The sequence below is a fragment of the Hirundo rustica genome, chromosome Z (genome assembly GCF_015227805.2).
Source record: "Hirundo rustica isolate bHirRus1 chromosome Z, bHirRus1.pri.v3, whole genome shotgun sequence".
NCBI lineage: Eukaryota > Metazoa > Chordata > Aves > Passeriformes > Hirundinidae > Hirundo > Hirundo rustica.
The window spans coordinates 240,064-253,741 of record NC_053488.1 but is presented as its reverse complement, the minus strand read 5'-3'; the positions used below and the strand labels follow the sequence as shown (position 1 = coordinate 253,741).

General features: G+C 56.7%; 1 protein-coding gene across 2 annotated transcripts; it reads right to left on the bottom strand.

Annotated features, from left to right (window-relative positions):
• Positions 1–1,818: 1,818 nt before the first annotated feature.
• Positions 1,819–13,487, bottom strand: ONECUT2 (one cut homeobox 2). 2 transcript variants are annotated; one of them, XM_040090482.2, is made up of 3 exons: positions 13,326–13,430; positions 12,341–13,259; positions 1,819–3,120 (listed from the first exon to the last, which is right to left on the bottom strand). In XM_040090482.2, the coding sequence occupies exons 1-3, from the start codon at positions 13,428–13,430 to the stop codon at positions 2,834–2,836; spliced, it is 1,311 nt and encodes a 436-aa protein (XP_039946416.1). In that variant the 3' UTR covers positions 1,819–2,833. The 2 variants fall into 2 exon arrangements, with proteins under 2 accessions (XP_039946416.1, XP_039946414.1); XM_040090480.2 differs by having other exon boundaries at positions 12,341–13,487.
• Between the last annotated feature and the right edge of the window lie 191 nt (positions 13,488–13,678).

Genomic DNA, 13,678 nt, shown 5'->3' with positions numbered 1-13,678 from the left:
AGGCAGAGCTGTGGCACTCTGGATGTCCCTCAGGTGAGATGAGCCTCAGGCAGGTGTCCCAAAGCCAAGCACTGCTCAGAGGATGCCTGGGCTCCTTCCCTGTGGGATCCAATGCACTTCCCTGCCCTCTGACTGCAGGAAAGGGAGGTGAGGAAGGAGCACTGGGGGTTTCACTGCTCCTGTGTCCTCCCCTGCCACTGCAGATTGCAGGGGCACGCTTCCAGCACAGCTCCCCTGAGGGCAATGCCGAGCTCAAACTGCACCAGGGGCTGGTCTGATGGACACTTGGGTGGGAATGAAAGTGAAACTGCACTATGACCACATCACCTCAGCTGGGCCCTGCTCCACAGCATGCTGGCTCCAAACTCCACACTCAAATACCGGGCATTGGGGTGAGGGGCCTTCAGAACACATCAGTCCAGACTGGGACCATTTTTGGGCAACTTTATTCCATGTCTGGCTACAAGGATTCTCCAAATCTCTTTGGAATCTGCCTGGAAATCTCTGCCAAGGGATCCTTTGATTCCCAGGGCAGGCACATGCTGTCAATTCAGCTGTGAGGATCCTGAATTTGCTTTCCAGAAACTTTTCCTGTCCTGAGCAGATGAGGCTTCTTGATTATTTTTTTCTATTTTAAGTGCAATCATTGGAAAGTGACTGCAGCAGTTCTGTGAAGCAGTTAAAATGAAGCCCTTGTTTAAAGGCAGAGAGGAGCAAGGTGCGCTCCGGCTCTGAGGATAAATTTGGACATGCCATGATCCGGATCATCACGACCTGGATCAAACATTACAAGGCTACCGCATCAGAAACTGCCGAACTGCCCCAGGAACCGCTCAGTGCTTGGCTTTGGTTCAGGTGGAGTTTGGAGCCGGGCTGTGGTGCCGCTCAGCACTCACTGTGACAGGATGGGAACACACGTATTGCAAGGTTTATCCCTGGGGAAGGGAGAGAAGGGTGGAGGTCACTCGACCGATGTCACGCACAGGAGGGTGCCTGTTCACAGCTCCAGACACACAGGAGACCAACACACAAGTCACAGCCAAGCCACAAGTGTCTCCTGCAGGGAGGAGACGCACCAACGTAGCACCCCAACATCCTGCACTTGCAGGAGTCCGTGCAGCTCCTGGAGAGATGCTGTGGGGGGCAGAAACAGGGAAAACAGAAATAAACCCACCCTTTGGTTGCGCAAAGATTCAGGAGAGGTTACCTGTCCAGAGATCAGTGGGCTTATGTGCATTAGTCGTGCAAGAGGAGAAAAAAACTGAAACACAAGTAGTGAGAATCCTCATCTTTGGTATTGTAGCTGTTGAGGTTTTGGTTGCTCTGTTCCTTGTTCTTTTGAAAAAACTGCATAGGCACAAATTAAAGACAATCTTCAACTTTAAGATGACTTGAGTTGTCAAATGAAGCAGCAATTGTACTGGCTTTGCTTTGTTCTCGTTCTCGTCAACCCTTTCTTTGAGATCTGCTTCCGAAAATGTCCAAGATGTCTGTAGAACACAGTGTGGGACTCATTTGCTTCCTGACATGCTTCTTTGCCTGTTTGTTTTTTTTGGTTTTTTTTTTTTTTTTTAATTTTCGTTTCATCTTTCAATGGAACAGTTCGTTGCAGAAGAAGTAGGTGCAGAAAACGTTTCTTTGGTTTCGATTAAGTAGCACATAAAAAAAGTCTCAAGTGTCTCTAGCGGAGCACGGCCGCGCCGCGCCGGGCACCGGCCAGCGGCCGTTCCGCTGCCGCCAGGGCGGCCCCGCTGCACGGAGCTGGAGAGACGGCTTGGAGCTTGCCAGGCTTCCCCAGCGCCAGCCAACCACCCGCACCAGCCACGACAAGAGAAATGGCGAGTTAGAAACATCTTTGGCTTGCAGAAATCCTGTCTCTTTGGTGTGCTGTGTTCCTGCTGGCTCGGGGAGCCGGCAGGGAAAAGGAACTTAGGGATGCAATAGAGCGAAACGCGGCACATCTGAAACGGTCAGTGGCATCTGAAGGGCTTGTTTCTGTTTGTTTCCCTGCTTGAAAGTTACTGTAAAATACTGATAAAATGAACAAAAAATACACTGAACGCTAAAAAAGGTTTCGGTAACAGCTGTTGCCGAGGAGAAACCAGATTCCCAGAAACTAAAAAGGATGTAATAATGTAAATTCATCTAGATCTTCCAAAACATCGTGTTTGCTCCACGAACTGCAGCAGTTCCATCAACCTCCTGAGTGTGCACTGGGTACAAACACAGAGCCTGTGAGGAACTGCCAGCTGTGCTTGAGGCTCGTGCCGTCTCTGCGGTGTTCCCGGGACGTTGGGCTGCAGCTGGCACGGCCGCCCTGGGCTTTGTGCTTGATACTTTGGGCTCAAGAGAACTGAACTTTTCTAATCCGAGAACAAGCTGATTAAATTAAACTAAAAAATCGACAAAAAAAACCCTTTAATCTGATTTTTTTTTTTTTCCCCCGAAAACACTTAACAAAACCATGCCTGAGTTTAAAAACAGGGTCTTGGGTTTTTAGTATCCGACTTTGTGCTCCGTTGTCGTGCGGCCGCAGGGTGGTGCGGCCAGCACGCGGCGGGCGCCGGCCACGGAAACCTGGGGCTCGGGGGAAACCTGCCTCAAGAACGCCTCCCCTACGTTTCAGACCTGCCTCGCCTGTCCTGAGCATAGCATCGTGTGGAGAGAGGTTAATGCGGAGCCTGCGCCTGCTAAGAGTGACGAGAAGCCGGAGGGATGTCCTGGGGAACGGCTGGGCTGGGGTTGCTTGCGGGGGGATTGTGCTTTAGGTCACCAGCGAGGGGCCACGCTGCGAAGCCGCTCTCTCTGCGCTGTGCCGGCTGCGCCGTGCCCCTCACGCCTTGGTGCAGGTGCTGGGGGCCGAGGAGGAGCCCCCGGAGCTCAGGTCGTCCTGCCACTTCTCCAGGCTGCGCCGGCGAGCGTTCATGAAGAAGTTGCTGACGGTGGTGAGCTCCAGGCCCAGCTGCTGGGAGATGGTGATCTGCATTTCTTTGGAGGGACGCTTGTTCTCCTTGAAGATGGCGAAAAGCGTTCGGCGCTGGAGGTCCGTGAAAACCAGGCGGGATTTCTTCTGGGAGTTGTTCCGCTCTTTGTTGGGCTCTTGCTCTTTGCGTTTGCAGGCTGGGAGGGGGTGGCAGAGACAGAGAGAAAGTGTCAGGGTGGTGCACACAGACCCCAGCAGCCGCCCCGATGGCAGGCACTGTCACACGGTGCGGGCAAGTGTCACCAGCTGAGCCAGCACCACTCTGGCACAGGGCGCCAGAGGGCTCCCAGAGTAATCCAGTGGGCTGCACTGCTTTGGCATTCCCAAAACCTCTCAAGAGCCAGGAATAACAGCTGTAACTAACTTCTGTCCCTTTAAACAGCCCAAAGCAAACCCCAGCCAAAGCTCTGATAGCAGCAACTCTGTGTAACCACCAAGGGGAAAAACTCCCCTGTGCCTGCTCGGCCTCCCAGCACAGGGGTCAGGCACTGGCTTACCTGGTGCTGCCCTGCTCCTCCCCTGCTGTGCCACCGCCCCAGGGCACCACTCCCATCGCCTGTCCCCTTCCTGGGACATGTCCCGAGGGTGAAGCCAGGCAGAAGCACGGTCACAGCCCAGGTCAGGCAGGGCAGCAGTGCTGCACATCGCTGAGCCGTGCTAATGGATCCTAAACCCCATTTGTATTAATAGCTGCTCTGTATTTATTAGCAGAGAGAGAACAGCAAGTGCCGAAACCAATACCACTGCCGGAGCACACCCACACTTAAAAATAGCCTGCCCGGGCCGTCTGCACCGGGCACAGAGAGAAAATCCATATGTTGACATAGTTAGGTAATGTGCTGGGACAAAATGAGCCCAGAGAATTGATAAGCGGGTGGGTTTTAAGCAGCCCTGTTAAATAATTCTGCAGGTCTGGAATGTGAAATGAAGCTGGCCCAAAAGTAAAAGTCAGGCTGTGAAAATGTCTGTAATTAACCCAGTCAGGTCTGTACCTGTGTGGAGCCTGGCTCAGGCACTGTGGTACTGACTGCATCTCTCCGTGCAAGGGCAGGACCTCCCAGCATTTCTGCAGGAAACTGGAGTATTTTGTTGGAGCGCCTCACCCTGACCCCCATCAGCTGCCAGATTCCAGTGGCTGCAGCAGAGCTGCCTCTGGGAGGGAGGTGAAGGTGACACCTCAAAATGCCCCCCAGCGTAAGAGGAGGATGGTCCTGAGGGTGGGGCTGAGACCCGTGGGAGGCACGGCAGCAGGAAGCAGCACGGGTGCTCCTGCCTGGACACACCCGAGGCATCACGGTGAGCCTGCAGCCGTGTCCCAACGGCCAGACGCGCCTCTCCGAGGCCATTACCCCAGAGGCAGCACGAGGGAAGGATCTGGGCTCTCTGACACTGCACCGATAACACCCAACTGCCTGTGTGAGCTGAAAAAGCAGATTTGAAACTGGGATTGCTTGGCCACGCGTCCAGAATCCACACGGAGATGTCCCCGGTGCTGGGGACATGATGAGCACCTGCATCTCTGCTGCAGCTTCTAATAGGTTCCGGGACACTGGGACGAGTGGAGTATTTCCTACCATCACTAATTTATGTCCTGAGATACTCTGCCTTTTACAGTTATTGGTATCTGATAATAAATAATGCAGAGGTATGTGCTTTTTGATGCATTCAGTAAATACTTTCCTTGAACTGTTGAGTTTGCTCTTGAAAAGGCCCCACAAAGGCAAACGCTGCACCTGACGTGCATCTCTCACCAGAGAAAAATGGGGTGACCACTCTAATAAAATCAAGTGATTTTCCGGGAAGAAAGAGAAAGGTTTTAACAGCGGAGGGAAGGGAAGAGACCATCTGGATTCTAAGCACAATTTGATTTATTAGCTGCGGTTAAACCTGAACACATCCAATGGAAGAAAATGGACAACCAGCGAGAACTGAAAGCCTTAACTGTGGGGAAAAAACATAAAAGCATAAAAATAAATTTAAAAAATTTTTCTTCTGCATTGGATTAAAGACACTCTTTCAAAGAAACAATATAGGAACTGCTCAGAATTGGGGTCAGTGCTGCCTCCCTTAGCGCGGACCAAAGCAGAGCCCCACAACTTGAAGGGCATTAAGAGGGTGCTGCGCCGTGACACCCTGAGTATCATCGCACTGAATTTCCCTGCTAATAGTTCATTTGTCTGATTTTCTGCAGCAATGACTCTGATTTTCCATTTCCCTCCCCACAAGAGAGGAAGCTAGCCAGCCCAGGCATTCCAAACAGCCACAAATCCTGAAAAATATTGGGAAGCTCTTAGTGCTCAGCTCAGTGCCACCTTCTGAGCCCTCAGGCATGGGGCAGGGATGCTCCAGGGCCTCCCTCGTCTCCTACACTTTGAGGACAGGAATGTTACCAGCACTGGGAGGAGGAAGAGGCCGGGGAGGGGTCCCAGGGGCCAGAGCAGTGCCTGAGCAGGCCTGGGAGAAGCGGAGCCACTTGCTGGGATACTGGAAACATCACCAACACAGCTCCCGTGCCTCTGTGGTTCTGGGGGGCAGAAGTGACTCTGCAGCCATGAACAAAGAGCAGGCGCTGAGAGGGAGCCAAGCAGAGACCAATATTCCTTTAACCCAGCACTATGTTCTCACTCTCCCTCGTTCCTAAGGACGAGCCGTGAATGTTGATTCCGCCCCAGTGGTTTGTGTGGGTGCAAAGACACCCAAACCCAGTTATCTGTCTGATGGAACTAAAACTGCTCCTCTATTCCATTTTGGAGAGGACTCAATGCGAGGGAAATGTAATTACTCTGGTAACACTGAACGCAAGGAAATGACCACGAAAACGTTTTCTGAAGATTTTAAACGTTTTTCTTTTGCTGTGATTCACTTAAAGCAGCCCTTCGTACATCCCTGTTACTACAACCTCTTAAAAACTAGGCCTCAGAAATCAATCTGATTACCTCTCTGAATTAAGTATGCACGAATGAGAGCGATTGAGATCAATACAAATTAGGTTAAGTACTCCGCTGTGTACAAAATCATTATGGAACAAGGAGCAATCAGAATGAAGATGCAAATAATCACATTGTCAGGGTGGGCAGCCAGTGCTGCTCATCCCAGCTGCTGCACGCGCATCAAACTCCTCATATTTGAAACCCTAGGAATGCCCTTGATGGCATTTATCCAGTAAAAACAGATTGGATGTGTAGCACAAAGTTAATTCTGTTCTTCCAGAGAAGATCTGCTCGCTCATCCATTGTAGTGGTGAGGTGTCCCCTGTCTGGGGATCCAGGGATTCCTGCAGTGCTCACAGAAAAAATAATCTCACAGCCTGGCTGTTCCCAGGCAGGAAGGTGTTTTCTTGGTACCACACCTGATTTTTCCCTCTCAATCCTGTCACAATCCCAGGGAATGCCACCCCCCTCCAAGCCCTACATCCCGCAGCTCTCTGAGAAGAAAAGATGAATGGTCTGGGGGCCGTGGCTCCTTTTTGTTTCCTCCTGGCACGCCACAGCTCTCGGGCTGTTAGCTTCCAGTCTCCTGTAAATCTGCTGGATGGCTGAAATTGGGCTGTAAATTCTGCTTCCTCCCTGCAGTGCTGCAGCACCCACCTCAGCACAGCCTCTGGGTACCACTGGAACCTTCCAGCACGGCACAGCTCCGGATCCTTCCAGCTGCACTCAGAGCGTCCTTCGCAGCTAACACCTGGGAGATTTATGATTCGTCTTTTTGTGGAGATTCTCCCTTTTGAATCCCTAAACAGTTTCCAGCTGAATTATAACACTTTGCAGTGACAAGGATTTATACTCCCCCTGTCAGAGCACAGGGATGAGGCCAGGCCTTCCCCACACCGAGCGCTCTGCCTGTTGGAGCAGCATCTCCAGGCGATGCACCAGCACATCCCCAGAAGTACCAAACACAGCTGTGTCCTTCTCCTGTGGAGAAAGGGAAGGACTTTGGGCATCTTTTCCAAGAAAGGGCTGGGAATTTAGAGCAGGGGTGGGTAAGCAAGAGCTGAGTAACAGCATGAAATCTCACTGCAAGGGGAAGGACAGATCTAGTGAATCCTTGCTGTGTGCTCCTGTTTTCAGGAATTCCGGGCCCTGGGAGAAAGCAGGACATGAGCATTTCCTTTTACTGCCTGTTCTCAAGAGGGTGGAATTAGGAAGAAGATGAGATGACAGGAGCAAAGCTCTGCCAGGTTATCTGGGAAAGCCTGACCTGTGCCGCCCCCTGAGCTCTCCTTGCGCTGCAGCTGAACACAAAGCAGGACCGCACACTCAGCTCCCCATTTCCTTCTTCCCAGGGGCTCAGGAAAGCTCAGCTCTAGGAGGAGAGGGTCCCTCCTCCCAGACAGGTGGCGGGGAGGAAGGGAGGGGAGAGGGGCCATGGATCCCACCCTGCCTGCAGGAAGGAGCGGGCAGAACAAGCTCAGGGGAGAAGGAACACGGAGAAGAAGGTGTGTGGGAAGCTCTCCGAGGAAGACTTCCTCTGCTCTTCCTTCACCTCCCGCAGCCCGGTGCTGCTTGCCAAAGCTTAATGCCTGGGCACAGGCCCCGTGCTCCCATCCCATTATGAGGGGATGAGAACTGCTGGAAAATCACTGCTGCTCATAAATATGTTCCCTGCTTACTGAGAGATATTTCGGTCTTGGAGACAATTTGCGTTTTGGGAACCTGCCAGCCTCTATCGCTTGTCTAATAATTCCTCTGTGCAGCATTTACCAGTGGTTTGAGTCCCTTTTTTTCACAATGGAGCAGTTTGATTTTATAGCTCAAAACCCCCAAACAACCCCAAAACACTCCAGTTTCTGTTCTGATTGCATTTCTCTCTGCCATCAGCGAGTTGTCTGGCTGATGTTATCAACAAACCCATTTGAGATTAGTCTGTTTGGTATGATTTCTGTGTGCAAACCCCACTATAAATCAGAGAGCCTTTTATGCAGAAGTCTGCAAGATTGATAGAGCTGGATACAAAATCTTTTACCCCGGAAAAAGAGATGTATTATCTGTCCCGTTGGATAGAGTGCTTTCCCTGCATATTCATCGCCCAGGTATGACGGGCTTTTTCCAGAGGAGACAGGAGACAAGATGGGAGCCTTAAATACAAACAGATTGCCAGCAGAAAGAAGGGAGCGCTCTTTTTTTGCTGTGTCTGGTGGGGATAAGATGAGAAGCAAAGGATTTAAAAGACAAAAAGTGAGATTAAAGCCAGTCATTAAGGGGTTTTTTGTACCTGTAAGCCCTGGAAGAGATTGCTTAAGGTAAAAAATCCCCCTCTGGAGATTCCTGAAGAAAGGGGCAGACTGTCAGGACAAGTGACGCCCGCAGTCCCTTTCAGGCCTGCTTTCCCTCTGAGCTCCATTCTCTGCACACCCGCAGAGCCCTGTTTGCACTCTGAAGGCAGCTCCAGGGGAGCCGCTGTGATGAGAGCAGCCTGCTGCCTTTAGTGCTCAGAGGCTCGGCACAGCCGCGGCGGGTACTGCAGGACGCTTGTCATCTCCCAGACACGGCTAATTGGAAGGGAAGGGAAAGCTCCTGCAGCTGCTGCACGGCAGCAACATCCAGGACGAGGTTTGGTGAATAATACCAGGGAGGAGCACCAAGGATGAGCACCCGGGGCCACGATGCAGAGCAAAAAACAGAGCGGGAAGAACCGATACTGGTTACTGGGAAATAATCCTTTTGGCAAAAAAATGTTCTCCCCTTTTGGCATTCCTCACCACAAATAAATTGTGGCAATTTTCAGCTGCAGAGGGATACATGAGTTTGGGATATTTCAGCTCAAACAGTGATACAGGGAAAAAAAAAAAAAAAAAAAAAGATGCTGGGGGAAAAATCTTATAAGGAAATAGTGAAGAACAGCTTCAGAATGAGTAACACATCATGACAAATTAATTGTTTCTTTTAAAAAGTAGCGGGGGGGACATAGAAACGCGTTTAATCCAAAATGTACTGAGAATTAACTTTATCAGATAATCAAAAAAACCCGATAAAACTCGTTGGCTTGGCAAAAACAGGATTCAGATCTCCGTGCGGCAGAAACGCCTTCAGAAATGATGGGGAACAAAGAGCCGGGGCAGGGTATCATTTCAGAAAGTTGGTACATGAGAAATGAAATTTATCAGCTGGCACCACAATTTACTGCATGGATTGTTCAAACACAACCACTAATCTACAGCTAAAGAGAGCACCAATATTTCAAGCCGCTAAGCACCTTTCAAAGGACCTTTACATACCTGTATATTTAGTTCAAGGCTAAGAAATAGCTTTATAAACAGGAAACGTGCCTGACACAGACGTTACCAGGCCTTAATTTTTAGCTGGAAATACAGACAACAAAACCACCTCAAAATTCCGGGAAGAAGCATTTGGTAGGGCACAAAGAGGCAGAGTGGGTGGACAGCTGTCCACAGCCCACTCCTCACTGTGGCACCCCTGTCCTCGGCCTGGGGCACTCGGGGTGCAGGGGCTCAGCCCCGGGCTGTGACACCGCCACCGCCCGCTCCTGGAGCTGTCACCCACGGCTCGCCGGGCCCGGGCCGAGGTCTTTCCTCGCTGCTGCACCCGCTCTCCCCCTCCCTTCCCTCCGTGCCTGCTCTCGTCCCTCCCCGCCGCTCTCCGTGGTACTGACAGCTCTGGGCACGGGATCGGGCACCTCTGCGCACGTGAACCACGGGGGTTGTTTTGGTACTAAAGCGTTTCACCACCGACAAGGCGAGCCGGCACCGCAGAGGGCAAACAGGCGGCGCAGCGCTCTGCTGAGCCCGCAGAAATTGAGGGATTGTCCGTCAGCTCCGCTTTCCCGAGACGGGAGGGAGGGCAGGAGGGAGGCTCCGGAGCCCCGATTCCCCCGTCCCGAGGGCAGCCCCGCTCCCCCGGCAGGAGCGGGCACTTCCGGGGACGAGGTCCCGGGGCTGGTGTTGCGGCAAGAGCGTGTGTCCGAGCCTCCCAAAGCCTCCGGCGTGCTCCGGGGGGCAGCGCGGTGTTCCCGGGAGGGCACTGGCCGCTCCCCCGGCTGCAGCCGCAGCGAGACACGGGGCCCCAAAGGGTGCTCTGCCCTCGGTGCTCCACAGCACCCGTGGGACTCCCCATCCACAGCGGGTCCTGCCCGCACCCTCCCGCACAGGAACCCCCAGCACCGGCCCCTGACAGAGGAGTCTTAAAGACCCGCAAGAAGAGACAATAAACACAGAAACAACAAGGTTATTTTGGATTAGGTTAGAACAGAATAGACAACACTATGTATCTCCTATAATAAAAAATACTAAGCACACCCACGCTGCTACTGCTCCCACAAGGAGAGGGGGATTTCTCTTCAAGGACAGCAGATTTGCACCCCACTTGGGAAAAATTTCCAGGAGTATGGGGCAAATAGCTGGTGGGTCTTTTTTGTTTTTAAAAACCTGAAATACTTGCAGCTTTTCCCCCATGCTCAGAGGGATTTAAGCAAGCGAGTAAAGGGGGAGAAGGAAGCACTGAGGCAATGGGGCCGCATATTCACACGTGGTAATAAAAGAAAATTAAAATAATCGATTTCCTGAAGGGAAAAGTAATTTGCAAAGGTCTTTCCCGCTCCATGGGGAGTCCCTGGCCACTCAGCATCTGAGCTCTCTCCAAACTTTACTCCTGCCTGCAGAGGCATTCAGGGAGACTGGTAAAGCAGAGATCCAGAATTATATAGGCATAACTCTGCATGCCGATGTGATTCCTGATTTTCTGCTCTATATGCAAGGCTCCATGGGGAACCCCCACCCGGGACCAGTGCTGGGAAGGAAAAGCACCAGCCACGTTACTGGAAATGAGCCGGCTCAGGTTCCAGATCAATGAAAACTGGGTCCACGCGTTGATGCTCCCGTTGCCAGCATTAATGCTCTTTTAATCTTCTAAACATTATCTGCATCGATTTCCCTCTCGGTACGCGTTTGTTTGTGAAGGCGACATCACCGCGTGCTCGGCAAAAAAGCCAAACCCCTTTTGGCCCTGACGCGCCTGTCTCAGACAGCAGATTTGGCTGCAAACACACAAGAGCGGGATGCCCGCGGGTGCCGGAAGGGACGAGAGGAGTTTGCAGTCGGCTTTAGAGCCCAGGAGGGGATCAGCGTCCCTCTCCCGACCGGCAGCACAGCCGGGACTGCCCCGCACCTCGGGAAAGCCCGAGCGCTCTCCGCGGGGACTCTGGAGACCCCAGGCCGGGGGTGTTTAACCCGCAGCACCTCTGCTTAGAGGTCGGGCAGGGATTAAGGCCATCAATCATCCACGGCTCCTCTTTGCTCTGCTCCGCCGCATCCCAGCCTCGCCCGGCGGCTGCCCCTGGTGCAGGAACTCTCTGTGCCCATTTCCCCACCGCAGAGACCCCCGCGTCCCCTCAGACCCCTCCGGGTGTGCCGGCAGAGCGGACAGCCCGGGGAACAGCTCGCTGTGTACCTGCCCACCGGGAAACAATCTGCCCGCGTCGGGATCAGCTGAAATAAAAGGAGGACGGACTCGGCAGCACAAATATCCCCGGATTTTCGTCGCTGTCAGAGCAGAGCGCCCCGGCCCCTGGCTCCCGCCCCATGCTGCGGTCTCTCCCACGCGCGTCTGCCCGTCTCCTTTGGAGGAGCAGGAAGGCAGCCCCGGCCGTGCTCCACAGCGGGGCCCTGCCCGCACTCGTGCGGGACCGGCCGGGGGGCAACCTCCGGCACCCACCGTAGCGCGGGTGCACCCCGCACGGCCTCACGGCAGGGACGTCTCTCGCTGTCTCCGTCCCGCTCTTCTCGGGTGCGGGCGCTGCCGGGGGTCGGTAGCGGGGTCGGTGCCCGCCGCCCCCCCCCATCCCCGGCCCCCGCAGAACAATGGGGGCTGCGGCGCTCCGCGACCGCGCCAGGGGGCGCCCGCGCTCCCTCCGCGGACAATGCGGCCGGGCCGGGGCCGCGGGGGCTGCGTGGGCTCCGGCCCCCGCCCGCTCCCACCGGCCCCGCCTGTCCCGGGACGCCGAGCCCCCGCCTGGCCTGCCCCGCTGCGCCCGGCAGCGGCGGCAGCGGCAGGAGGGATGCTCGCGGAGAGCGCGGTGCGGTGCGGTGCTGTGCGGAGCGCGCACCTTCAGCACCCGGCCCTGGAGAGCAGCCGCGGCCCCGCCGCCCGGCAGTGGTAGCGGAGCGCGTCCCTCCGCCGGGCCCGGGCCCGAGACCCGCACGGCTCCGCCGGATAGAGCCCGGGCGCGCGGTGCCGGCGCGGCGGGAGGCGGGGACCGGCCAGCTCCGCGCAGCCCCGTGGTTCACGGCGGGAGCGCAAAAGCGGCCGGGCCGGGCCGGCGGAGGACGGACCGCGGGGCCGGCCGGCCGGCGCTGGGCTCCGAGGGTCGCGCTTCGCTCCCCGCGTGGCACCGGCTTGCACCTACCTGCCAGCCGCAGGGCAGACATCCTCTGGAACTCCGGCTCCTGCAGCCACTTCCACATCCTGCGGAACGTCTCCCGGCCGGACTTGAGTTTACTCCAAGGCTTGGGGTTCCGCAGCAAGTCCGAGAGGGTCCCCTGGGAGCGGCACAGCACTCGTTGGGCGAAGATGGCCTGGGGGATGCTGTAGCGCTTCAGCTCCGCCGTGATCCTTTGTGCCACCTCCTTGGTGTTGATCTCCTCCAGCTGCCCCGCGCCGCTCCCCTGCGGGCCGGCGGCGGGGGGCGGCCGCTCCCGGCCGGCGGGCAGCGCGGGGCCGTGCGGCGGCGGCGGCCCGGTGGGCGCGGGGTGGTGCGCGCCGTTCAGGGGCGGCAGCATGGCCGGGGGCGTCCCCAGCCCCCGGGGCAGGTGCTGCTCTCCCCGCGCCAGCATCGCCGCGTGCGCCTCGAAGTTGGGGCTCAGCATCTTGTCGTGGCCGGGCGGCCCGTAGCCGTGCAGGCCCTGTTGGGCGCCAGGGAGCGGGCCCAGCCCGTTGCCCAGCGGCGAGAGGCTCTGCCCCACGGCCGGCACCTCCTTGTAGGGCCCGTAGAGGCTGTTGACGGCCGGCAGCCCGCGCTCGTCCCGCATGAGCGCGAAGCCGCCGCCGGCGCTGCCCGGCAGGCGCTGGTGGTGGTGGTGATGGTGGGCGTGCGGGTGGGCGTGCGGGTGGTGGAACTTGTCGGAGACGGCGGAGATGGGCGGCAGGGGCTGGAGCGGCGTCAGCGTGGTGTAGGTGCCGCTCATGCCCATGCCGGGCGGCGAGGCCTCGCAGGGCACGCTCATGGCGTGGTGCAGCGGGATGGAGAGCTCGGGCCGGTACTCGGCGGCGCCGTCCAGCAGCGAGGCCATGCTGGGCACCATGGCGGGCCGGGCGGCGGGGGGCAGCTCCTGGTGCGGCGGCGGCGGCGGCGGCGGCGGCGGCGGGGGAGGCGGCACCCGGAGCGGCCCCGCGCTGCGCCCGCCGTGGTGAGGGCTGGGGCTGCCCATCAGCTCCGGCTCGTGCCCCGTCGCCCCGTGCAGGCTGCCCAGCGGCTCCATCGCCAGCTCGGGGTTCATGGCGCACGAACCCGGCTCCCCGCCCAGGCACCGCCGGCCGCCGCGCCCGCTCCTCATCCGCTCATCGGGGCGGCGGCCGCCGCGGCCCGGGGCCGCCCGCCCCGCGGGCAGCGGCGGCTCAGCCGGGCCCGCCGCGCCGGCCCCGCGCCATGTCCTCGCCTCGCCGCCGCCGCCGCCGTCTGCGGGCGGTGGGAGCTCTCCGGGGCCGCTCCGCCCCGGCCGCGCCCGCGGGGCCGGGCCTGCGCCGC